Source organism: Labrus bergylta, chromosome 10, assembly GCF_963930695.1.
Source record: "Labrus bergylta chromosome 10, fLabBer1.1, whole genome shotgun sequence".
Taxonomy (NCBI): Eukaryota; Metazoa; Chordata; class Actinopteri; order Labriformes; family Labridae; genus Labrus; species Labrus bergylta.
In genome coordinates, this window is record NC_089204.1 from 15,108,425 (window position 1) to 15,135,811 (window position 27,387).

Sequence of the window (27,387 nt, forward strand, 5' to 3'; positions counted from 1 at the left end):
TTTCTTCAGCTTCGTTCTTGTTATTACTATTTATGTGATAGTACATAAGGAGCAGTGACAAGGGTCGAATTTATCACATGTTCACACCATAGGCAAAGAGTATATATGTATTATCATTTACAGTTTATGGTTCACACATATTCAGTAAAAAACAAACAGATAAATCCTATTTCATTCATTTGAAACAAACTGTAGCTAGCTGGCTCTAATTCATCTCCACTACCCTCAAATTCTCAAGTATGAGGCAGTTTAATAATGTGTGAACACTAAGATGTTGAACAGTCAGTCAATAACCTTTGCATATTTTCAAAAGAGGTATTACTTTACCATCACTTTTGTATGTTAGAACTGAGAATAATGATGATAATAATTGATTGTACAGCTGCACAATGGTGAGAAAATCAAGACAATCCTGAAACATTATTGACAAGTGTAACACTTTAACTCCGGAGAATTCTGATATAAAAAGAAAGCTAGCAAAGCCAGTCTTTTATAATATGACACACTGTTCTATCAATGTATTGTCCAGCTTTATTGCACAAACATGTTAACAATGCATATCTCTTATCTGATAATGTAAAAAATGGATAATGCAAAATAAATCACTACCTTTGGATACTCACATTACAATTCAACATGTTTGTCTGTAGTCAAAGTGAAGGTCTTTATACAAGAATATCAAAGCTCTTTAAAAAGTCAAATACAAGCAGATTTAAAGCAAATACCTTCAAGCATTTATTCATCCATGTTAACTTCCCTATGATTGTCTTGAAGATGACCAGCACATGATAATACATCTCGAGACAAAGACTATTCAGAGTGGCGCTGGGGAAAGCATAATACTGGACATTACAGAAACATAACTTAAAACAATACAGCCCTTCAGTATCACTTGTTTCCTTCACCAATTACAGACACTGGTCCTTCATAACAAGTCGAGGCGGCGTTTAACTTAACAGCAAAATCTGAATACTGTCATAACACCATACGATGTCCTTTAAAACATCTCAATCAGGAACAATAAATGCACATTTTACAACCAAATAAAAAGTACCATTCAGTGGTTGCAATATAAATGCAAAGGCGTTAATATCCATAATGTGAAGGCACGTGTGGCTTCTGCAAATTCAACACCTGCACTGAAGCCGATAAAGAAGCGGAGGCACGGCAGGAGGTTTAGGTCATTTTTAGTTTGCTTGAACGATGCTGGCATTGAGACTCTACATTTACTTCAGCAGAGGTGATCCAACCTGACCATCGAAAAAAAAATACCAAAAATAATTTAAGGCACTTTAGGATAATTCCCATTACTCTTCTGAGCAGCCTGGAAATACCGTCCTGAATAGACAAAGGCACAAGGAAAGCACTGTGTACCGAAAGAGAGAAAAAAGGCCTATCAGCACACCTTTGGAAGCCCTGCACTGATATCCTGCGACTATGTTCATCAAGCTTTACATAACTCTGAACTTTGTAAACAGGCTGCAAAATACTAGTTGTTGTTTTTTTTTTAAACTAAAAGTGCAGCTGGTTTGGTAAGATATAACATCTAGCAAGAAAAATATGAAATCCAACAAGCAGGAAGCATTGAAGTATGTCAAAGTAGTTTGAGGAGTAAATATGGATAAATGTTCAGTTCAAAATACTGTTTTTTGATGATCAGTGTCACATGGACAGCATGGATGCAACCTGAAAAGAACACATTATATTTGCACCTAGAGAAGTACATTTTTCCTTTTTTATCCGGACATAGTGTACCACAGAAGAAAAATAAAACGGCTTTGGTCAGGTCATTGAATGCTGCTTCAGAGGTGTTGTGTAAGTTTGTCCTTTTTCTTTGTCAACCGACTTTCAGATCCATTCTATACGCTGCAGTCCGGAGATGAACCACATTCCACAGATTCAAGCACAACGAGCGCGACAGTGACAGATGGAAGAGGGAAACAGAGAGGGGTTGTGCTTATCGATCACTTTTCTTCACCTCGGCAATGGAGGAAGCGGAGGAGCTCCTCTCTCCTTTTTACCAGAACCTGAAAAGAGACAAAAATAAAGAAAAGCTTGCAGTTTACTTCGCTGTCCTGAGGAGATTCCCACCACCAGGTGGCACTGTGTCATAGTACAGCTGAACTTTAAGCTGAATTCAGTTCAGAGATCATGTTTTACACAACTATCTGACAGCACATCTCAAAAATGTAATAAGGTTCATTATAGAAAAAAAAAAAAAAAAAGATTTGAAGTAGTGAGTAACATCTACTTAAATAAAGTGCATTTAATGATGACTTAACATCAATTTGTTTTGATCAGTAAACTCGTTTAATAGTGTCTGACTGACCTCTGCCGTCATTTTTGCCGATCTTGCTGGGGTAGGTTTTCTGGAACTGCACGTAGGGGTCAGGCGGCGGAAGATCAGACACAGGATGGAAATTGAATCGACTCTCCCACTCATCTGTTCAACGAGACAAACTGAGGTCAGTGTGGTTCCCATTCAGAATGACATTAACAACTTTTCTATATTTATTTAGGGAGAAGGGGTGAATGTGTTAAGAAAATATTGTGTAATTAACTTTTAAGGATCAACATGTAAGATATCTACTGAATTAAATCACAACATGACCTTCCTATTTGATCAGACATTAAGGAAACATGCCATGTTTAAGTGCTGGCTTCTCTGTCAACAACACAGCAGCCAGTATGTCCTCCTTCTAAGTTTCAATTCTGCTTCATCATGGTTTGTTTTTGTTTTGATCAGAGAAGGTAGGCAGTTTTAAGACATGGCGACGCTCGTGAGCATCGACTCTAGGGAGGAGGAGCGAGGGGGACGGCTCTCTCCAATGTTTTGAATTTGGAGTATCGACAGTACAGTACCGATTTGAAACGCTACGGGTCAGAGTTACATATTGTTCCTTTAAACTTTTATCATTACCTGATGTACTGATTGTCAAACAGGGTGTCACCAGTTTTTAGAAGCATTCCATATTCACAAATTATTGGATGGATGAATTTAACAATGTCAGACATTTAGGACCTCTTTTCACTTCTTGTTCACATTGCTCTCCAAATCATTCTTTGGTTCAGTGAGAAAACAAAACAAAACAGAAGGGAGGTCAGCGGGTTTCTCTGCAAAGCTGAACACATTGAAATCTCCGGTGGTTAAAACAACACTGAGGGCAACAGAATTATCTGCCATCAGAGTGACTACTGGCATACATGAATTCATATATCAGACAGCCATTATGCTGAATAACAGGGTTATTTTGTACTTCAATATACTGCTTGTACGTTGGATCCAGTCTTAATCATGGTCCAGCTGATTTCATTGTTCTCTATTTCCTGACAAATTAAACTATCAATACTTATAAATAAAGTGTATACCTTATCTGATTTACTCACCTTGTATCTGGTTGTGGTGAGAGTTTTGGAACCCGTTACCCATAGGTGGTGGAGGAGGGCCCCCCCCAACCCCCGGCCTGTCCGGAGGGAGGGGAGGTCTTCCGCCAGGTCCACCACGAGGGGGCTCCGGGCCTGGCCTACCAATAGGTGAAGGAGCTGGTGATGAGTTCACACTGCCCCCACCTATGCTACGGCCTGAGGGAGGAGGCGGAGGAAGAGGCCCTTTGGAGGAAGAAAAAACATTTTTAATGGCAGTTGAGGAAGAGAAAAGTGATTGTTTGTACGATACAGATCAATATTTTGAGTGCAATATTTACAGCTTCCAACAATTTATTTTCACAAAGGAGGCAAACACTGTCAACTTTTCTGATCATGTAGATATATATGGTCTGTAGGCAGTAATAATTGAATGTTAAATGTATCTCTCAAGGCAGCCCACCTGTGCGCGTTGAGGATTGGTTCCTTCCCAGAGATGGCGGTCTCTCGTTCGGTGGAGGAGGCAGAGGTCCTGCCCGACTATGTGGTGGAGCTGGAGCATGGCTGTCAAGCAGAACCTGAATTTTAATCTACAGTATGTGTCCACTATATGTCCCACTATATGAAGATCAAGTGACAATCACTGTACAATCCAAGTTTATTTATAAATGTCACAAAAAATGTTTAAGACTTTGAAACTCAAGGTCAATTCTATGTATTGTTAATATTAAGCCAGATGGAGCTAGAAAACTAAAGTTAATTTTACTTGTCTCCTAAGAAAACTAACTACAAGCTAAGCTAAGAGCAGTGTTTCCCTTACCATTATATTAGGGGGGCGGCCCGCCTCCCCAACGGCACCCCCTGCCCCCCCTGAAGGTCAAGATAGATTTTTTTAAAGTTATTTTTGGGCTTTTTGTGCCTTTATTGTAGGGATAGGATAGTGGATAGAGTCGGAATTCAGGGAAAGAAGTCATTTAAGGATACCTTTCCGATAGAAAAGGACAGCTGTCATTAAAAGTAACACATGAACACCAAGATTCCTTTAAGTGTTTGTGTTGTCGTGTCATCATGTCGGCTTGTCCCCCCCGCCCCCAACGCTGTAAACCTCAGGGAAACACTGAAGAGACTATGCGTGCAAGAGGGAAGTTCCATAGAGAAGTTTGCATGTTGCGTGAACTGCAGCAACACAGAACAACTACTAGATCTGAATCTATGCAAATTCTCTCGGCCACCAAACTAGACTCAGAAATCAAGAACATCCATCAGTGTCTGACGCCTGATAGAAAATGCTTTGAAGAGGCGGATTCAACTTTACCTATTGAGTGATATGTTTCTTTGTGGCAGACGAGGGGTGCTGTGGTCCTCTCCTACAGCAGGTGAGGGTGGGATGGGGGGAGGGCCTGGTCGACCAGGTGGGAGAGGGGGCGCACCTCCACCAGTTGTAGGGCGAGAGGCAGAGGAAGGAGAGACAGAGGAAGAAGGTTTGGAGTTGACAGATGGAGGAGGTGGGGGAAAGTCTCGGGGCATAGATGGTCGACGACCCCCCACAGGGGCAGGTGGAGGTGGTGGTCGGTCGTCGGGAAGTGGAGGCCTTCCCCCAGGAGCTGGTGGAAAAGAAGGTCGGCTGCTGTTAGGGGGAGGGGGAGGAGGTGCAGAGAATCCTAGTTTTGGCCCAGCTGAGGAGCCTCCTGTTGGATGTGGTAGAGGTCCATGCCTCCCAGCTGGAAGGCTAGGAGGGGGAGGTCCACAAGCCGGGCTAGGCCTCGGCCCTCCAGGGAGTGATGGTAGAGGTGGGCCACCACGAGACTGGAAGCTCTGGTTTGGTCTGGGTGTGTTGGGTACAGGAGGAGGGGGTCCTCCAGGAGTGTCCTGTCTGGATAAAAAACTTGGTCTGCCCTTAGGAAGATCAGGTGCATTACTACGGACACCAGCAGGGGCTCCTGGGAGTTTAGGCGGGCCTCCACCACCACCACCAAAGGGACTTGGCCCACAAGAGCGACCTCCTGGGGGGAGCATGGGTCCGCGGCTGGGTGGCGAGTCTGGAGGAGAGAAACAGCGACAGTGAAATTAAGCATGCTAACTTTGTTTCAATATCCTTATTATCCTTCCAGTAGTCCCTACACGTAAATAACACATAGGCAGGCCGTCCAGGTAAACCTACAGCCATCAGGTCTATTTGATGGCCATTTTTGTATTTTTTATTATTAAAATCTGTATTCATATAAAAACAGACTATATACCACAAGAGATAGAGAGAGACACACAGAGCAGAGGGACATCAGATGGTACGTCCCTCCCATTAATGAAACATTTGAGGTGTGATGTTCGGTGTTAAAATTGAAGCTTCTCTTTACGTTTAAGACATTCACTAAAATAAGTGAGAGAATAAAGCATACTTAATATACAAACCTAATATCAACATATAACCTAACCTAATAAAAAAACAGGTTGCAACACCCCCTCACCACGTGCCTCCTCCATTGCCCAGGTTCAGCGTCAATCTGTAGGAAATATTGCCATCCATTCATTATCTAAACCTGCCCGTTCTTAAAGGGGGCAGAGGGGCTGGAGGCGATCCTATATGACTGTAGACCTCTCTGCACATGTTGCCCCGTCTATGACATGGCTGACACACAATGACACACAGCACTTCAACCCTCACACTTCAGAGCAATTTCAGAGTCATTTTTTATATTGAATTACCATTGGACTCTCTGTTTGCTGAAGACCTCAGTTTTGGCATTCCTCCTGCAAACAGGCCTCCTAAACCAGCAGGAGACCCACCACCAAAACCACCTCCTCCTCCTCCTCCTCCTCCTCCACCTCCTCCACCTCCTCCACCTCCTCCACCTCCTCCTTTGGGTTCTGAAAGAAGGAAAAAAAACAAACAGAAAAAGTTGATTGACATCATGGGGCGGCTGTGGCTCAGTTGGTAGAGCTCCTGCAGCTACATGTCCGATGTGTCCTTGAACAAGACACCGCCACCGAATTGCCTGCTGCTTCGTCGGTGGCGTATGAATACATGTGAATGTGGTTAGTTACTTCTGATGGTCTCACTACATAGCAACCACTGCCATCAGTGTGAGAATGGGTGTGAATTGGTAGGTGTGACATGCGGTGTAAAAGCGCTGAGTAGTCGGACTAGAAAAGCACTATATAAACTATAAAAAGTACATTAACCAGATATTTTGGACATGTAATACGCTGTATTACATATGTTGCAGAAAGGATACAGTAAAGATAATGAACATCATGAATCATGGTCTTGACTTACTATCCAGTGTTGGTCCACTCCGGTCATTGGTAACGGTTTTCTTTAATTTGGATCCTTTACAAATGTCACCCAACAGAGCGTTCCTTCCCTGCTGCTCTGAGCGTTTTAGAGCGGGCTTCTCTGTGTTGGCCTGTAACACAAAAACAGATACAGAAACACTTCACTTTGTTTGGTAAATCAATGGAAACCATGTCAGGAGATGAGAGTGTGTAGTGTGTTTGGAGAAAACTGAGGATTGAACTTGAATTATCATTCAACATATTTTATCCACATGATGTTTCTGCTGAGCAGCATATTGTACCGGGTAGAAAAACACAAAGACGTACAGAGAGATAGAATGACTTACAAGAGCAAAGGTGGGAGGAGGGGGAGGCCCTGGGGGTGGTGGGGGAGGCGGGACTGGCATCTTCCTCTCTCCAGTTTACTCTATCTGCACTGGGCGCCGCACCCTGGAGGACAGACAACGCCGCATTCAAGTCATGTGGACATCAGTGGAAAAAACACAGACACAATACACTGCAAAATATAATAGCAGAATAAGGCAGAAGCAGAGCAAGGTATTTAAGACAATTTTAGGCTTTCCATAAAAATAAATTTCATATCAGCATTACTCAAGTCACATCCATAATTTGTAATGTGTCGTGACAAGTGAATCTTTTACCATTTTATTTCATTCAAATAGAAAATCAACAAGCTCTCACAGTGAGATTCTGCAATAAAAAAAAAACGAGTGTCCTGCAGTGGTTCTCAAACTATCTTGTGAAAAACAGGACAGATACGATACCAATGTTTAAAATTATAATTGAGCCGGTTGCTGATTGGGATAGCAATGTTTTTACATGACGAGTTCTTAATTCTTCGTGTACCTTGAAATGTCACTTACACGAGTTTCACAAACGACATGTCACTGATCTTTCTCAGAGACGGTGTAAGACGAATATTATAATATATAGTATAATATAAGTATAGTATAATATAACATAAATCAAATATTTTACATTTCATATTACTGTTGATTTTGTTTTGATTATGTTTCTTTAGCACAATGGTTGTAACTGTTCATGGCAATAAAGCTTCTTGAATTTGAAACTGAATCCCACACTGACAGCTTTTCCTGTCACGTTTGACCATGACACGAGTTTATCAAACAGGTGACTTCTGGCAATTAATATTCTCTTCCCTTAATCAGCATAGAGCCTGCTTGCATTAACTTAACATTAACTTTGTACAACACGACAGAAGCAATTTCGCTACTGACATTAATGCATGTCACATTATCAGCCAATGGGCAGATTGGGCAAGTTTTGGCAAATTCTGATTTTTAACTGATGCATCAGTGCATCCCTGGAGGACGTGTCACACATATGTAGATATTGGAACCAGATATGAGTGCTACTAAGTGTTTTAACTGAAAGGAAACAACCACAGGTGAACATTTATCCCCACGTTAAAGTGCTTAACACTGCTGTAATTGTGTTGAAATGAGCAGGAAAAAAAAAACTGAACTTTTAATCAGGAGCATTAAAGAATTACCTGAAGGTTTTAGTTTTTTTTTGGTTTAAATGTCAAGGATGTCAACCTATATCAGTGGACGTTGTCTCCTGCTCCAATCACCAAATTGTGACATGCTAGCTCCTGTTACAGGCAAGATGGTGGCAAGTGCCTCGCACAACCTTTTGTTGAAATCTTCAGAAAACCTTCAGCCTAAAATCAACAAACAGATACACATCTGCTGATCGTGAGTGTATAGGAAATGAAAGACCTGAGATAAATATGTCATAAACAGGAAGTTGAGTGTTAAGTTCCCTAAAACATGACTTCATAACATGCTGCTTACTCTCTTCTTAAAAAAAAAAAAAAATTCTGTGTTAAAGCCACTGGGGAGAGATAGTCCTATAATATTAGTCAAAGCTGCACTGTTCCCTTCCATATACATTCGTTGGCATGATAATCTGAATCAATTTTAGATGCTGAAGCTGGAAACTCAATTCAAAACTGAGTGACGACGTAACAGCATGTTGGATCAACCAACTGTATCAAACCAGGAAGAGTACAATTCAGACAGGCTCAAATGCTACTTAAAAAAGAAGAAGATGATGCAAAAGCAGCTGCAGAAACTCCATCAAGGGAAATCAAGAACTCCAACATGCATGAAAACTTTAACATGCAAAACAAAGAAAGGAATTTTCAACGCCTCTACTGCAGAGAGAAAACACAACTTTAACTCTCTGCATAGAAAAAAACACAGACGATAAAACACATCGTGCAATAAACATGACAAAAATAACTTGACATGTGAAGCAGCCTTTGACAGGACATAAGTCAGATACACTTCCCCTTCTTAGCTTTATGGTCTGATACACACATACAGTAAATACACAATAAATCCCAGTAGATGTTTTGGCACTTCTCCATCGCCAATATTATACTGCAGTTCAGATCGGAGGCTTTAAAAGCATCAAAGACACACAGAAATAGTAGCTGAGATGTGCAGACTGTAACTGGTAGAGATTCAAAATATCCACAATGTCATGCAAACTGTTAGAGTAAAAAAAAAGATCTTTATGAGACAGACCTAACCCATCAATCCCAACTTACTTGAATTGACTCGAGCTACAACGAGAGGTCTACAGCATCAGTTCTTTAAGATACATGTAATTGTATTTTATCTAGATTGCAGTAAGAATACAGAAGTAAGCTCAGATCAAATCACATCAAACAGATATCTAGTTGCAAAAGTTTTAAATGAGGTGCATCTTGCACAGTACCAGTCGTACACAAACACATTTGAATTGACACTGATATAGAGGACTCTCCCTTTACAAACATACTCACAGAGCTTGGCCTCTTGCTTCATTTTAAGTCACACACAGTCAGACCATCCTCTAAAAGCCTCACACTTCCTGTATGCTGCTGACAAACAGGAAGTCACCATGCAGCTCCGGCACCACAGCCATCCGGTTGCCAGGATGATGATACTTCTTCATCTCAGCTACGCTTTATTTTGATATTCTCCCTCAAACTGTGCATCACTCTCACACTGTTCATTCTTACACCCCCCGACCCTCCATCAGCCTTTTTTTATTCTCAGCTTCTGCAAGTGCCATTGCATTGTTTGTCAACCCCCAGAGTTCACACGCAGGACACCTCATGTTAGAGGCTCGAACTTCAAAATGTAACAGTTCGTTAGAGTTTTGTGGTTTTGAAGCAGAGCTAAATCCTGAACATGTATCTGAACTGCTGTCCCCTTACCAGTCAGTGCGACTAGTTACATCAGTATCTTCTTTTAAAAACACATTTTTATCGAAAGGCCTTCTTATAATCCTTGTTTCATCCATGATGTTTTATTTATTTTATTTGTGTTACTGTTAAATTTAGTCAAGTTGCCTCTATTTCATTCTCTGTTAATTGGGTGATTGCTGCGTTGTTGTTTTATTTTCATTTTCATCTTTGTGACATTGGTTTTGATAAGTGCTTTATTAATAAACTTCATAAGTGGTGACAAAACCGAATTACATTTAATTCTTTTAAGTCTAATACTCCCAACGAAGAAATAAATCCAAGTCTAGAAAGCCTTATCAATGGGAACAAGCAAAATATAATTTGATAAATATAGCTTAAAGTGAAGGTACAAGCAGTAAATGTACACGCTAAATTCCTGAAGTGAGCATGGTACACATTAAATCTGCCTTGCATCAACATGTTGTCGTGCTAGCAATAACAGTTAGGCTAAAGCATGGCTGTGACTGTGCAGTGCCTGAAGGACTTCACTTGCAATGCTGCCTCTTTGTTTTCAAGGCTTCGAAATACACAGGACAGATTTCACAATACATTTACCAAACCTTACTCTAGAACACTGTTTAGTTGAAGAACCATACTTCCACAGCAGTGGCCTACACTGACTAATATGTAGTATTTATAAAAAAATATCAATACAGCACGTGACTTTAATGCTTATTTTCCAACCTGATCATTACTGAGCCTGTTAAGGTTTTAAGATATTAAGATGTTTCAATTCACCTGTATATGACGGCCCCTTACTTCCAAACCTAGAACATGATGGAAATGGCACTAAATAAACCTAAACACTGACTGAGAGCCCAACATGAAAAGGTAAAGGTTACCTTTTCATGGAAAAGGTTAACAGTTTAGTAGAAATACATTGTGTTTTAAGAGCTTAATGTCATGGCGCCTTTCATGCAGATTGTGAACGTGTATGTTGTGTGCATGTGACAACACTTAGAAAGAGTAAATACTGTAAGAGGCTGGAATAATGTGAAGAAAATGCTGGAGATCATGGATATTTAGTCTGAGATTCAGGTTGTACATTAACTGCAGCGTCATGTTTCAGGTTTTATACGTAGGATTGGAAACTATAACAGCAGAGTCAGAGGTTGAAGAGTGAAGTCAGGCATAAGTGTGACTTTGGGAACATCTTGAGGTTTAATGTTTTCTGCCTTTGGTGGTAATACATCAAAAGCACTGGCACTCTGACTCACAAACCTGAGAGTCTACACTTGATATTGCGCGTGCATTTTTTTTCATAAATGCACTGTAATGATGTTGAGTTGTGATCGTTTTTAGGATATAAATAATTTAAATAAAAATACAAAATTATTTCAAAGAATTCAAAGTTCAAGCTACATCGTACGTAGAAGACCTCTCGTTAAAACATTCAAACTCATCTCTTAAACGTGTTATAATTTGTGTCACACCTTGTAGTTTACCTATTAAACCCCAACATGTCTTAACAGTGATAACAAATTCAATGGAGAGTTGACGGCTTAGTGTTCCAAAGTTTCAGGGTGCAATTTTTACTTGCAACAACTTGAAGAAAGACAGAATCTCTCTGGTGTCATCAACACCAGGGGCTTTCTGTCGGAAAGTATTATCAACGTTTGTGTCCGCACATCCAACTATCTCATGAAGCAGGTTCGTAGGACGACAAACTATCACTTAAAACGAAAAAATCATTAGCACTACTCTTGCTAAGTATCACCAACTTATTTGAAAAAAAAAAAAAGTGTTATCACAAATCCTGCTGTTCTGTTCCGTCGAGATATAACTCTCTCTCAAGCACAGAGAAATGGTGCAAAAGCAGGCGCTTAGGTCAAATAAAGGTTATAAATGAGACCTCACTACCATTCAGTGAGCCCTTCAATAATTAAACCATTCATTCATTATCATTTTGGGGCTTTTACTGTATGGTACAGAAGTTGCATGACGTTGCTTACTGAGACACCAGTGACCGACAACCATCTTTGATCTGAAATGAAAATATGTTCAGGGTTTGGTTTTTGCAAAGTAAGACAAACTTTAGCTGAACAGGAAAACGTCACTCACACACACACAAGCAAACTTGTCTCATCAGGCTGTTCAAGCTGCACAGACAGATTGCAAAGTTTAAAGCTAAGCGCACATGTGCATGTTTTCAGTGTGCCAACACCTACATATGTTTCCATTGGGCCTGCGAGACATCTGAACTCTCTGTGACAGTGAAATGCTAAGTGTCCTGTTTAAATCCTTAAAAAATGCTGATGATATAGAAGCCGACCGCTGAAATTAAAGAACAGGCCGGTTGTCGTTAGATGATGGTTAAGAGTTAACAAGGTAAGATATTACTTAAAATGAAATTTTTTCAAAAATGACCTGGTCTTATTTCACAGTTTGGGGTATAGAGGCTAACAATTTGACTCATTTCCTGTAGCAGTGATGAAATGACTATGAGAACTGCAGACGTAAGACAGGCAGATAAAATCAGGCAGGAAGACGGGGGTCAATGAGTGTGAATGTCTTTGGTGCTGCAGGGGAGAGGGGGCCGTTATGGAAAACCCCTTGTTTTTGCACGGTTGGCATTTACCACTTAAGCAACAGTCACTCTCGTAAACACAATTTGTTCAAAACGTCTAAAAATATCCTCAAATGTACGGGCTGAAAACGAGCACACCGAGGGTAAACTATGAGCTGACTGTCAGCTGGTGCAACATTTGCTGATGATACTTAAGCAGCTCTGAGTGAAGGCAGAAAGAAATCAACTTTCCTGTCCCGGAAACAGGCCTGTGTGTTGAAACTTAAAATGCATGACACAATTTCCCCTCCGACTCACACACACACACACACACAGACTAATATTAGCCAAGCATTTACAATGGCTCCTTTGACCGACAGAGAGAGAGTAGAGATGGATGGAAACAGAAGAAGATACGAGGTTCAGGGTGCAGATTCTTTGAAGACACACACACACACACACACACACACACACACAGAGGAGGAATAAGGCTCACATGTGTTTTTAGTTTACAAACGGCTCAACACAGATCAATGCTAAATGGACTCGAGCTGGTATATCATAGCGCTTTAACATCGCAGGTCACACTTTCCAATTCACACCCATTCTCAGACTGATAGCAGAGGTTTCTTTTTGAAGTGTCCATCAGAAGTAACTAATGACATTCACACGCATTCATACACCGCTGACGAAGCAGCGGGAGCAACTTGGGGTTAAGTGTCTTGCCCAAGGACACATCGGACATGTTGCCGCAGGAGTTGGGGATCGAACCCCCCCAACTTTCCGATTAGGAGACGACCGACTCTATTTGAGCCACAGCCGCCCCACATGTATTAAACTCTGGCTTGATAAACCTGTTCTTTTCCTAAACATCACACATTGACAGATTCATCTGTATTCAAATACCTGCTGACGTACCTCATATTGAATTTGAATGTTCAAGTTTCAGTAAAAATCATTTTGGTGGTGGCTTTAATACTGATGTTAACACTGTTCATGTCACTGTAAGTCATTGTTGGCTTCCTGGAGGAGGACTCTGTAAGACTGCTTGGACTTAAACCATATGTGACACTGGCTTAAACTGCTGCAGGGGGCAAAAACTGGTGAGCAAAAAAAGAAAACAGACATTTGGAGCTTTTTTTTAACCCCAAACACCACCCCTGCAAAAAAAAGCTGAAGAACCGCTAGTTTCACATCAATGTGCAATTTAGAGTAAAGAGATATACAATTTAAAAGGCAAAGGTATAACCACGATATAAAATATTACAAGTCAGATCAAAAACAGAAGCTGTAGGTCACTCTTTAAATATCTAAAGGAACTGAGATGTTTTCTCTCAAAGTGATAAAGAATAACTTGAAAAAGAAGTGGTGTGGCTTTCACAGAGGCGATGATGGGCGGGAGTGGGTATATCATTAAATGGAAACCTCCAATCACTTTGACTCAACTCCACCCAACTTCTCACACAGCTAAGTAACGTGTGTTAAGGCTGGAGAAACAAGGAGACAATCAAACAGGCTCTGTGTAACTGGATGATTAAACAAACGTATGGCTCTCTTCACTAGATCATAAAGAAAACCTATTGGTTATTTATTAAAAAACAAAAACCAGAGTCCATTCTGAACATGAACTATGGGGGGGATTCTGAATGCAGACCATCATTAGTCATAAATGTGTTAGCTGTGCAGGAACAGTGCTGCTGAGTGGCTAAGCTAACATCCTGTGGTGTGTTCACAGGCACTTGCTCACTCTCTCACACACACACACACACACACACTTAAACACAGCAGCTGTATCTGGAAACAGATGTGGTTCTATTGCTGCTGTTTTAGGCCTCAACTCAGCAGTCATTTTTTCTCTCTTCGACATTCTTTATATAAAGAAATGAACGCTGAACACGTTGTGGTACAGAAATGTTCACAGAAGAGCGTTCTCTGTGTATTTGTTCTATAAACTAATGGATTTCTTTAGCAAGGACTATGTGTGTGTGAATATGTGTGTGTGTGTGTGTGTGTGTGTGTGTGTTTCCTCTCTTCATATGTGTGCTGTTTAACCAGATGGAACTCAAATATATTTATAGAAGGATTCTGAAAATGTTTTTAGCAGACTAGAAGAGATTTCTGCAAACATTCATAAAACGTACGGTTCTAAAAGTCATCAATCCTCTAACTCTGGCATATCAAATCACTGTGCATCCCGTGATCCATTTAAATGTACACTTTCAAAGTTTGTGTCTGCTTTTCATTCATGGCATTAAAGTCTATGAAGTTTCCTTTACTTTGTGTCGGGCTGCAAAAGTCAGTATTTCCTAGTTACAAGGCTTTGAAAGATTTCATTTTCACTTTTAGTGTTGAATGGAGTTTTATCGTTTAGCATTTACTAATTGATACCAACGTTACAACATATACACAATTTTTGTTCTTAACAAAAGAGGTCTACAGCTACAGCTAGTAGTGAATGCACACTTGTGTAAAGACAGTAGCAAAGATGAATGATTTAATATTCCTCTGAACTTGAATCCTTGCAGGTCACATTTTGCTGATTGCTAACATGTTGTCTTTTTTTTTTTTTTTGATTTTGATATATTTTATTAATCCACTAAGGGAAGTTCAGGTTTAGACTCTGTTATTTTAGAGACATGCATCACACACATGCCCAAACAGGACCTGTGGACATGCATTAGTGGAGAGATGTCAGAGTGGGGCTGCTCCACAGGGAGCGCACCAGAGCGGTTGGGGGTGTCTTGCTAAAGGGCATCTCGACAGTACTCAGGAAGTGCTCTGGCACCTGTCCAGCTACCAGACCAACTTCCATATTATGGTCCACATCAGGACTTGAACCGGTGACCCTCCAGTTCCCAACCCAAGTCCCTACAGACTGAGCCCATTATTCACCTAACGCAGTGAACAACAGGTTATATGTTTTCTGATCTGAGTTAATGTGAGTCTCCCAATCAATACTGACATCCAACTTTTGCCAAGAGGTTTTAGTGTGCTTTAAAAAAAATCAAACAGGACAAATCAGCATACATTTTACCAGATAGCTATTTTCGTAACAGGCAAAAATGATTGCAAACTGTTGCTAAATAAGAGAGAGGCTTCAGGTAGCATATCTCCAAATTCAGTTGAAAATCGTTGAGTCAAAGACAAATTAAAAGGTCTACTTACTCAGTCTGTGTCCATAGAAGAATCAGCAGTATGTTCAGAGAGCAGTAGAAGAAGCACCTCGCAGTTCTTTCCTCGTAAAAAGGCTAAATGAGAACAGCAGCCACATACAGCTGAAAACAGAAAAAAGGGGAAGATTAGCAACATCCAAAAAATCCTTACAAAAAAAACAAACACTTCGCACCAAGTAGGACTTCTTGATTCTTCTTCCTCTAAACTCACATCTGACGTTCAGCGAAGTCTCACTTTGACACACACACACGAGTCACATACGGTATACAACACTTCCTCTTTTTCGGTTCCTCACCTGGGGGAGGAGGAGGAGGAGGAGGAGGCTGGTTGGGGTTCCCACTGGGGCTGAGATTAAAATAGAGTGTGCAACAAGGTTCCACTACAAATCAGATAACTGTGGAGGAGATCCTTCAGTCATTCAGGAAATGGCCCAAGTCCCAGTGGTCAGAGATTGTGTGACAGCATCAAAGCTGCAAATTCCTCTAAACCACACCTGTGAACACGTCTTTTATATTATTGTTCCTTTTTAAGATACTGCTGACATGATCTTTTATATTCAGAGCCAAATGAAGAACACAAGAAAAAAAAACACTGTTGTTGAACCGAAGTTCAGTTGAGGAGAAAACTGCAATCCTAATGCAAAAGACGCACAATGAAATCATTTAATGAATGTTATTTCACCAGAAGGTGCACATACATCCACTTGACAAGAAAAATTATCTCTCTCTCTCTCTCTCTCTCTCTCTCTCTCTCTCTCTCTCTCATACATTTTACAGAATCTAGATTTGTTGCAGATTACAAATTGTGGCATGAGACACAGTGACAAGTTTGGAAGTAATATGGGTAAAAACATTCATACACTGACAACCACAATGAAGAAGTAAAAGATGAAGAGGAAGTAGCAACACTTTTATGTCTTCAGTTGCTGTATGTTGGATTATGCATATCTTCTCTTTAACTCCTCAACAAAAAGAAGTACATTTTCTCCTGACACGGTTCTGAAATATTCAAACTATAAGAGAGAACCTTGAAGAAAAAACCTGAAGTTAAAAAAAAAAAAAAAAAAAAAAAACAGAAAGCCATCCAAGTGTTTATTGTTGGAAAAAAATCTGCTTTCATTTAACTGAAAGGGATTTGATCCCAGCCCTTTGAAACGGCTGTACGAAAAAAGGGCTAGCATAGCTCCGCACACAGCAGCCACTTCCTGTGCTCTCAGTGTCACACTTCCTGCCTCGCAGCACACTTAGCGGCGGGCTGCCAACACACCATCGGCTGCACTTCACCGCTCTCCCTCTTTCCAGCAACTACAACACCAGAGCTGCGTCTCTGAGAGGAGCACCTTGGCTGTCTCCCCTGAGCTCAGCTGGTTTTCTTTACTCCCGTCTCAAATGAAAGGGAAAACATGTTTGAGCTGCTTCTTCCATTTACAATAAAAAGCCCAACACAGGGCTGTTCACTCGGCTAATGCATCAGGAAAAATATGCACAAACTAGTTGATTAATACCTTGCATGCATATTGAACAAACGTGCGACAGGAAGTCAATATGACTGCAAATGGGAAGCAACAACAGCCTTTCATACGGGAACTAAAAATGGTCAGATGAGAGTGAAAAATCCCAAAAAACTAAATCACACTCCTCAACATCCTCTTAACCAACAATAGAAAAATGTTTGTTCCTCAGAAATCTAGACTGTTATTGTATAAACTACGTCATTTTCTGTCAAAAGAAAAACCCAAATATCAAAATCTATAAATGTAATTCAAGCCTGTTTGAACATTTCAACACAATGCCACGTAACTGTTAGCAATGAAGTGAAATGCTAAAATACTTTCAGACGTAATGATGTGAGGCGGTTTTCCTGGTAAAGTGCTGTCCTTCTTACATTGTTTCTGCTTTTGCTGAAATGCAGGTCTTTATTTAGAAAGTGACATAATGCTGTCTGAGGTCCATTTACCACATAACACCATGATGCAGTGCTTTCTGACTGCTGAATCAGGTATCCAGGCTGCAACTATACAGTCAATCAATCCATCCATTCATTCATTCTCTAAAGGGGACACTTGAGAGTCATTTCAGCTGAATAACAATGAATAACACCGCTCTGAAGAATAAGTAGGACATGTTTATGGAGATTGAAAACACTGCCACATCTCACAGTAAAGCCGAAAAATATTGTTGTCCCCCTTTTTGTGGAATGAAAAAACAAAACAAGGATGACATAACAGTGACCTTAAGAGGTACTCAGAGGCTGATTTTAAAGGCAGTGGAGGCTTCCAGAGCTTGTGCAAAGTGCAGCTGACTGGCAGCTTCAAATTGAAGAAAATATGGGATTTGAAAGAGAGGATGTGAAATTTGTTCTCCAGAACAGTTATGGTAAATAAGTAAATAAGTAAACTTGTAGAGGCCACAAGGGGACTGCTGGAAATGCTGGTGCATATCCGCACTGAATCACTAACTAATGGGGCATATGATAAATAGAAGGGCTGGGGATCTTTGGGTGTCTCACGATGCGATCCGATTTCGATTCTTGGGGTCACGATTGGATTGAGAATCTAATTTCTATTCAAAATCATTCTGGAGTCATGACTCAAAGTCCATTTATGAATTAGTACATACCTGAGGATCTACGCCAGCCATCAGTGAGACTGGCTGGATTTCTTGTTGCTCTATTTGGCATTCTACTGAGTGAAGGAGCTAGCATTAGCACTTAGCAGGGAGTGACTGATAAGCCAAAAAAAAAAAAAAAGAGTTTTGGAAGTTATGAATCAATTTAAAATCTTTGAAGATAACAATCTCGATTTTTACATGAATCGATTTTTTTTTGTCCCACCCCTAATAAATACAGCTCTGCAATTTCAAGAAAATATAGCTTTACCCAATTGATGTTTCAGATGAATTCAGGTGAGTTTGTTATCAAAAGGCAAGGCAAGTTTATTTCTATAGCACAACAACAAGGCAATTCAAAGTGCTTCACACAAGACATCAAAAGCATCATGACAGAGGAAAGAATCTTATTAAAATTGTTTAATGAAAGGCAGCTGTAAACAGGTGTGTCTTCAACCTTGATTTAAAAGAGCTAAGAGTTTCAGCTGACCTGCAGTTTTCTGGGAGTTTGTTCCAGATATAGGGAGCATAGAAACTGAACGCTGCTTCTCCGTGTTTGGTTCTGACTCTGGAGACAGAGAGCAGACCAGTCCCAGACAACATGAGCGGTCTGGATGGTTCGTAATTAATCAGGAGGTCACTAATGTATTTTGGCCCTCAACCTTTGAGTGCTTTATAAACCAGCAGCAGAATTTTAAAGTCTATTCTCTGACAGACTGGCAGCCAGTGTACAGACCTCAGAACTGGACTGATGTCGATCCATTTCCTTGGTTTTGGTAAGGACTCTAGCAGCAGCGTTCTGGATCAGCTGCAGTTGTCTGACTGATTTTTTAGGCAGACCTGTAAAAGACACTGTTACAGTAATCAAGACGACTGAAGATAAAAGCATGGACAAGTTTTTCCAGGTCCTGCTGGGACAAAACACAGTAAATCCTTCAGAACACTTCTATCTGTTCCTCTCAGGTCTGATCATTTCACTGCTGTTGTAGTCTTATTTAAACTACAGACTGGTTTGGCGACAGCAGCCATGTTGTCTCTGAATACTGAAATATTTCCTCTTTCCTCTCAATTAAAGCTCCAGCTCTTCTCAGAAAACTGTCAACAGGTTCGAGTTGTTTTCTTGATGTGTTCTTGTCCCACCACAGAGCCTGGGATTCAATAATCCAAACCATTAACGCAGATCTAAAGGGCAAACAGTCATTAGGTTAATTAGCCCGTTATCTAATAAAGACTGAATATATAAGAAAAGGCCACTGACATGACCTGTGTTCTGTATGTCACAGTCACATGGACGTTAGTGCAGCCTGCCTGAGGGTTTGTCAGTCACTTCTTTAGTGGTCACACATGACTGAACCACTGCTGGCCAAGCAAAGGAAGAAAAAAAAATGTCATTCAAAGGCTTTAACTGTCCAAAAAACTGATGATAAAAATGTTTTAAAAATGTTTTACTCCAAATACTTGTACTTCTGTTGTCTTAAAATGTAGTAGTTCTGGGCTGAGTTCAAAGATTTCGAGACAATACTCCTTCTATGAGGTTAAAACTCAGCAATGAGGTGTTTTAAATTAAATAAAAAAGGGGGGGAGGGGGGATGCACAAGCATGGCCTGTCCCCTCAACTCTGCTTTTACTTTTAGAGTTCATGAATATATATTTAACAACTCTGTGATATGCCATGTGTAAATCGTCCCTGATGACTCTGTCCTGTCGCATTCAGAAAGCATGAAGCACGTAGTCATGTGTCTCTGTCAGATGGACTGAGATAGGACCACATGATCAACACAGGAAACTGAGCGCAAAGCACAAAGACAGAGCACAGTGTTCGCGTTATGTTTCTGCTGCAACCCATGCACACTAAACAAACGCACACGCTCTCTCCTCTGACCATCACACACGCTCAACAAGGGTCTCTATTCTTTTCCAACGTAAAAGGGAATGATGAGCCGCTCTTTAAAACATTTCCGAATTCATTTCAAAGGAGGACTCACAAGACGTTTGAATAAATAGACTAGCAGGGGATACACACTACCTTCTTACTCTGAGGTATGCCAAGAACTCAAGAGCTGCAATGACTTCAAACTAGTTCTGTGACAAAGCACATGAACGAGAACACAACCAGAGGCAACGTGAGCACGTAAAAAAAAAAAAAAAAAAAAAGGCTCCTCTCTGGTGTGTAAACCTCAAGACATTTGTATAAACATAAAACATAAACCAACATAAACTGATGAGATCAAGGAATGACTGAACAGCCAGATGAAGGAACGGAGAGGGAGACCATGAGTTCTGCTCCTAAAAATTGCTTCTCGAAGATGATGTCAGAAATCTACATGTCTTTAATTTATGGCCAAAGAGACCCTCAAAACCTAGATTGGACCAGCACATGTCCAGCATCAGCTCTAAGATCACCTGCTCATACGTTTTCAATTCACAACTAATTCCTGCATTAAATTAAGTAACACAACTTGATATTTCTACATTCCTTTGGAAAAATGTGACGATATGTGAATAATTGTTTGGGTGGCAGCGTCTCCAACTTCCTCCTGTCTGCAGGTAAAGATTACCTTGGGCATGACACAGAATCCTCAAACTGTGGTAACGATTTTCAAAACTTTTAAGACTTAAGAGACAGAGGGGGGGATCCAGAGGGCAGCTAGGGGCACCATTGAAATCTGATTTGACACCCCCACCGGCCACTCCAAAATCCTGAAGTATGATTGGCTATTTGCCTTTATCAGAGGCGAGACTTATTTTAAAATCAACGATTTGGGATGTGCTGTAAAAATCTGCTCAAGATTTATTTGTAATTCAATTTGGTACAATTCCTTTTGTCATATTTTAGCATGTTTAAGTTGCTTTAAAGTTAGTATGAAGCAGATATGATTAGTGAAGATGGTAGAGAGAATAATGTGTGAGTGTGCACTCAAACTTCATGTCACCCCTGCACAAGACAGTTCCCCAGCTGGGGTGCCCCATTCAAAAAAGACTGGATCCGCCCTTTTTAAGTCAAATCATACTACTTACTGTTGGTCAACAGACTACAGTGACAGTATGTGCACCATGGTATGAAGGTAAGGTGTGTGAACAGAGAAGGAAAGTTAGTGTCATAATAAAGGCCTGAACCACCAAAGTCATCAGTTCTCTCTAAACTATAAAAATTACAGAAGTAAACATTTAGTTTAGAGAAGCTTAGCCTTGGAGTAGGCCTGTGTGTGTCTGTGAAAGAGTAGTGAGTGTGACTGCCAAATGATGGCATTCTGTCAAACAGGTTACACACACACACACACACACACACACACACACACACACACACACACACACACACACACACACACACACACACACACACACACACACACACACACACACACACACACACACACACACACACACACACACACACACACACACACACACACACAGTACAAAAAAATTCCTTTCCCTTAGCTTTCTGACAGTTAAATGATGTGGATGATAAGTCCAGTTTAAGGCAGCTACACTCTGTGTGCTCTTTCATAAAAATCAAGATTTGTGAAAACACAACGCCCCCCCCCCCCTCCCCCGAGAAAAAAATGTCTTAGGTTTAGTAACAAGCTACATCCTCACAGCAGTCCAATAAATCAGTCTCTCCACGACTTCTACTGACCATCATTTGTTAGTGGAAAAAGAAGCAAACCTTGGCTTGTCGTCAAATTATCCGCATGTTCCCCTTTCCAGACGTTTGTAAGCGACTAGATGTTTGTTTAGACGGTGCAGTAAACAATTTGTCTGAATTAATTCCCCCTCACTGCTGGAATCAGTCCCTTCTGCTTTCTGGAAGATGAAAACTTATTTTAGCTTGTTAATCGAACTCGGGTCTCACTTACTTTCCGCTCCGCTGAAGCTATTTTTTCACACGCAAACAATCACTAAACTTAGACAAAACTTCCAATAAAGTTGGCTTAACATACCTCAAATGCTGTGCACGGCTAATAATCTTCCATCGACTATAAGTATGCTGCGGTTGGTGTTGAGGACGTCTGTGCAGCCAATCCTGAATCTGCAGAGCACTGGCAGTGTAGCAGGCCAGCTACGCTGGCCCCATCTAGAGCCGTATGTAGAGTGGGTTGAGCATAGTCTCCTCCTGCAGGCTGTCTAGAGAGCCAATAGTAGGTCTAATGTTTTTTTAATGAGAAACTGGAGACGTTAATACCATACCAGTAAAGGTTCTTAGTCATACACGGTGGCATAAAATAAACTATAGTCCAAATAACACAAAGCTCACTTCCTCTACAGCTGACATTTAATATCAACTAATCATTTAAATGTGAATTAAATAGTAACGGCAAGCTCTGTAAGAAATAACTAGTCTGCCAAGTGTATAAACAGCTAACATTTAATACATTAAAAGGGCTAGCCTACATGTTCTACGATGTTTAGTTATGCTTGATAGATATAATTTATAGCTAATGCTAAACTTTTATGTCGCCAATAATTGTCTTGATCCACTAAGAAAAGGTCATCCAGAGCCTCAAGCATTGCATTATTATCGGAACATTCTTATCACATGTGAATTATGAAAATGAATTATAATTATATTTATTAGTAGTATTATTATTACAGACTATTGCCATCATATTTGGCTTTAAAGCCAAAGTCTAGCTTAATCATTGCTTAGGCAAACTACTACTAGCTAACCATTACATTACTGCTTAAACAGCGCAGATTATGGCAGCTCATGCTTTTGCCAACGATGTTATATATCAGAAACTTGCCCTCTTTCTTTGTCCTAAGCTGACCTGGCTTTTTAAACATCTTTGCTGAAGACCGTTTTGGTTGACTAAACCCTAGTTATGCACTGCTCTGGCTTCTGCTCATGCAGCTGTGTCGGCTGGGTCTCTTATCCGGGGTTTTAGCAGTGACGCAATGTTTCCAGATGTGGAGCAGGAGGGAAAAATCGTATTAGTCTTTCCAGAGGAACAATTATTTACCCTCCGACAAATATAAACGAACATATTTTTAATTATAGGCTACTAATGAAGCATCAGTGTGGGTCACTAGTGCATGCAAATTGTGTGTTTAAATTGTTGTGTTTAAACTTAATTTTCTGCTGTATGTTAAATACACACCATCTCTTTCACAAGCAGATAAATGACGCATATTTGACTGCTTTTTAAACATAAACATGACATAACTAATGTGTTTTGTAACATCACACTGCACCCTTTTAATAGTGGCACCAAACAGCAGACTCAGAGACAAATTGGGATTACATAACCATTTGTGCAAATCTTTGTATATTTATTTCCGTCAGTGAAGGTTACACAATAAATGACTGTCATATTGTGAGGGTTTCTTACTAAGTTAAGTCTGAAAATATATATTTTGACTGACACGTCTGTTAAAAGTGGATTATAATAACACCCTGTAAACAAGCGAGGGACAACTTGTGATTCAAAACTTTTTATTAATTGTTTTGAGCCTATAAGCTTTTGGAAAAGTATAACAAAAAAATCAACCTTCTAGATGTGTTTAGTTTTATAACTTACATAACTTTCAAAGAACCTGCCATGTTGTCTATTTAAGATATGTTTGTAGGTTTTATTGTATTTATTCGTTAAACAACACTGGTGAAAGCTGTTTATCTGTATGTTCAGTGAGAAAGGAGTGGGTGGAGAAGCATGTTGGACAACACTGCGCAGTGGTTTGTTTTGCCAGATTGTCTGCTCAAATCTGACGGACAGAGACCTCGTCTTGGTTTCCATCTCCTACCTGAATTTGCACAAAAAAGTCCAAGTGCGCCCCCTGTTGAATTAGAGAGGACATAAATATAAACCGTTTTAACGTAGGGATATTTCAGGACGGTCACTCGTGCATTTGCAATGTTTATGAGTGCACTAAAGTACTTAAACCAAAAGTTATTTAAGTGACTCAATAATTACAATGATCTAGGGACGACATGCCTGATTTGTCAAGTACATTGTCATGATTTTCCATTACGATTTGAAATTAAACTTGTCTTGTGTACACAGTCCAAATAATACACACCCTGAACAGTGCATACTGTTGGTGTTATATCATGGGTGTGCTTGATAAGTGTTGCATAAGTAGAGAGGCAGCTAAAAGAAATACATTGCAACAGGTTAGTAATGACCATGTACCACACTGATGATGCAGTGCACGTCATTGACACTCATATCAAGAAGTACGTACATAATTATCTTGTGCGCTGAGTTACTAACTTGTGCACACAAGATATATATTTTTTTTTACTTTTCAGGACTTCAGGGGCTCCGTAGTGATCGACACAGTTTCTAAAGTTAAATTCTATTCTCTCCCAAATCAGATTTGGCCTGAGCATAGATTTATGTCTGCATTACACATTATAAATTAATCAATCTATTCATACTAAATTTCCCCAAATAAATTATATCTTATCCTATCCCACAAACAGCTTTATTATCATTCCATTTAGTCTTTTTTTCTGCACTACACATGGGAGAAAAAAAAATGGCCAGATGCACAAATAACTTCTGTTTATTTTATTAACAATCTGTATCATTTCAATAACATTTTAAAAGTATTACAATTATATACAAGGGATAATTGGTGCTGCAGACACTCAGCATGATGAGCCCCACAGATGTTTTCTTAATATGAAACATTGCCCATCTAGGGAGCAAAGTTTAATCCAAAAAAAACCTTGTCACATAATAATAATAAACTTCACAGATGGAATTATTGTAATTATTACCGACTTTGCATAATGTGTAACAATTTGTACTGTTCTGCATCAATGTAGACATTCAACATTTAAGAAAAAAGGTCAGTAAACTCTTGAATGGCATTAGTGCTGCCTCACTACCCCCAGCATTCACACCTAGACTGGTGAGGGTCAGATAAAGAGCACACACTTCATTTACTGATCAGAGAGTTTTGAAGAAGGAGATAAATCTGATTGGCTATTCAGCCGCTCCTGCTGGACAGGCACTGGTTGACCACCTCCAGTAGAGAAGAATTCTCCAGAGCTGCTGCCACCCTCTCTTTGTCTGCCAGCTGTTTGTTCACTGCACAAAAGAGAAAAGGTAAATAACGTTGATACATGTAGAAAAACAAAATGTTCCCTGTTTAACAATTAGCAATAATCAAGGAGGTATGTTCAAACATCTGAACAGGCTTGTTGTCTTCTTTTGACATTACATACCGGCTTCCTCTGAGGCATGAGTCCCTGGAGTGATCTGGACATCAATCTGAGAAAGAATAGTTCAACCCATTGCATTTAGACTACAACTGAAACACAGCAAAGCTAATACTCAATAATTAGTGGAAATGACTTTGATGTGCATCCCAATTTTCACCACATGCATGTGCTTACTTTAAACCTCTCCGGCAGGGAGCGTAGCAGCTTGACTTTGATTGACAGACCAATGAGTGTTGCCATGCTGCAGTGAGGGATGGTGGGTGTGAATTCAATGCCGACGATGTTCTCTGCATCATTAACCTGAGAAGAGACAAAATGGGACTGAACTTGTAAACCACAACACTTAGGTCATTTTTCCATCTCAACTGAACTGAAAAAATGCTCAAAACAATTTAAAAGGTAGATACCTTGACTCGAACTTGCTCCACGACATTGAGTTCCTCAAGAGACAGAGGATGTTCTGGGTCATTGATGGATCTGATCATATGTATTTCTAGTTAAGGAGGTATTACAACCATAGACTGGAAGATTACAACCCAAAGCATAAAGTTATAAAAGGCTTCAATAAATCAAGACAGGTTTTTACACTTACTAAGAAATAAAGTAGCTTTTTTTCCCCCACAACTGATCCTAACACAATCTTCATGTTTGTGACACCTGTATGTCTCAGAGGGAAAAAATACCCCCAAAAAAGCTCAAATTGCCAATATTTTGGGCAATGAGGCAATCATTCCACTGCAGTACTTGTTCGTGATTCCTCCATGAATAATACATATTTAATACCAATTGAAAAACTGGTGATTCATTTTCAGTTTCAAAAACTTCAAATTTGTCCCACAGGCCATCAGACTTTTGAACACAAAAAAAAATAATCCCTCCATCCCCCCTCAAACCCCCACACAGGACTACCTCACTGGACTGTAAAATACAATATAACATACATCACAAACGCGCAATATATTTTATCTGTGCAGTCATTGTATACATAGCTTTTTCATATTGTTCTATGTAAATACTTGCTGCTGTTTTTTTTTTATCCTGCACTACAACGAGCCAAATGCAACGAAATGTCGTTCTTATCTGCTCTGTAAAGTACAAGTTTGAATGACAATAAAGAAAGTCTAAATCTACTTAAGTTTCCAAGTGCGCAAAGTCTGCCAGCATGGTTATTGAAGTGTTACACTTAGGTTACATAGCAGTGGATGACGTCATTAATAAAGCAGGGTAGCCTACAAAAAATCCTAAAGGCTCTAATAAAAGACTCCCTATCCAATAACACCATGCTGTAAATAATAATGCAGACAGCTGTTAAAGTTAGACAAGAAAGAAATATTCGTGTACACAATATAACTTTACATCCTGTCGCTGTTACACGAGCACACAGTTATCTGTCGGGTGTAAAACTAGAGACAAGCAGAGGTGAACCACAACAGGATATCGAATATTTCTCTGTCGTCGATCGGATCATGGATGTCTTCGTCCTCATCGTTCGCAGTCTGCAACCTCTCCCCCGTCCGCTGGAAAACCACAGGGTTTGCGTTCTCCAGCTGGCTTCCTCCTGACATGTTCAAACCTTAATGTAATCCTTAATGTAATCCACGTTGAAGCGGGTACGATGCTGTGCTGCTGCTGCTGCTGCTGCTGGACCAAACTAACTGCGCATACACAAACAAAACGCACGAGTTTCACTTCCGGGTATTACGGAAAGCGAACGTGACCAAACAGATAGTGGCACAAGGTGAAGTCTTCTCTTTAGAGTTGACATTTACCGATATGTTTTTATGACCAAAATACTCTGCTATTATTACTACTTTATTGGAAAATCTAATTCTCAACATAACATAACATAACACGCTCTAGCTATTTGCCTGGTGTCAGGATGGTTAAAGATATTTTAGGCAGCATCAATGTTGATAGACACAAATTTGATTCCAGGTGATTTTTAAATAGAAAAGGTAGCTGCCCTACCTGTGTACAGGAAGTAAAAGAGATTCTGCTTTTGTCCTTT

At 40.1% G+C, this 27,387-nt stretch overlaps 2 protein-coding genes across 6 annotated transcripts; both read right to left on the bottom strand.

Annotated features, from left to right (window-relative positions):
* Positions 1–486: 486 nt before the first annotated feature.
* Positions 487–22,305, bottom strand: LOC109995845 (WAS/WASL-interacting protein family member 1). 5 transcript variants are annotated; one of them, XM_020649712.3, is made up of 10 exons: positions 22,150–22,305; positions 15,591–15,700; positions 6,984–7,086; positions 6,638–6,767; positions 6,067–6,228; positions 4,679–5,402; positions 3,827–3,927; positions 3,388–3,609; positions 2,330–2,443; positions 487–2,027 (listed from the first exon to the last, which is right to left on the bottom strand). In XM_020649712.3, exons 3-10 carry the CDS (start codon positions 7,041–7,043, stop codon positions 1,975–1,977), a joined length of 1,566 nt encoding a protein of 521 aa, XP_020505368.2. In that variant the 5' UTR covers positions 7,044–7,086; positions 15,591–15,700; positions 22,150–22,305; the 3' UTR covers positions 487–1,974. The 5 variants fall into 5 exon arrangements, with proteins under 5 accessions (XP_020505368.2, XP_020505370.2, XP_065815582.1 ...); XM_020649714.3 differs by lacking the exon at positions 22,150–22,305 and adding an exon at positions 21,876–22,001; XM_065959510.1 differs by lacking the exon at positions 22,150–22,305 and adding an exon at positions 15,895–15,913.
* A 2,394-nt stretch (positions 22,306–24,699) lies between these two features.
* ciao2b (cytosolic iron-sulfur assembly component 2B) lies at positions 24,700–27,051 on the bottom strand. The gene is made up of 5 exons (XM_065959802.1): positions 26,814–27,051; positions 25,787–25,862; positions 25,554–25,679; positions 25,383–25,428; positions 24,700–25,245 (listed from the first exon to the last, which is right to left on the bottom strand). The coding sequence occupies exons 1-5, from the start codon at positions 26,942–26,944 to the stop codon at positions 25,145–25,147; spliced, it is 480 nt and encodes a 159-aa protein (XP_065815874.1). The 5' UTR covers positions 26,945–27,051; the 3' UTR covers positions 24,700–25,144.
* Between the last annotated feature and the right edge of the window lie 336 nt (positions 27,052–27,387).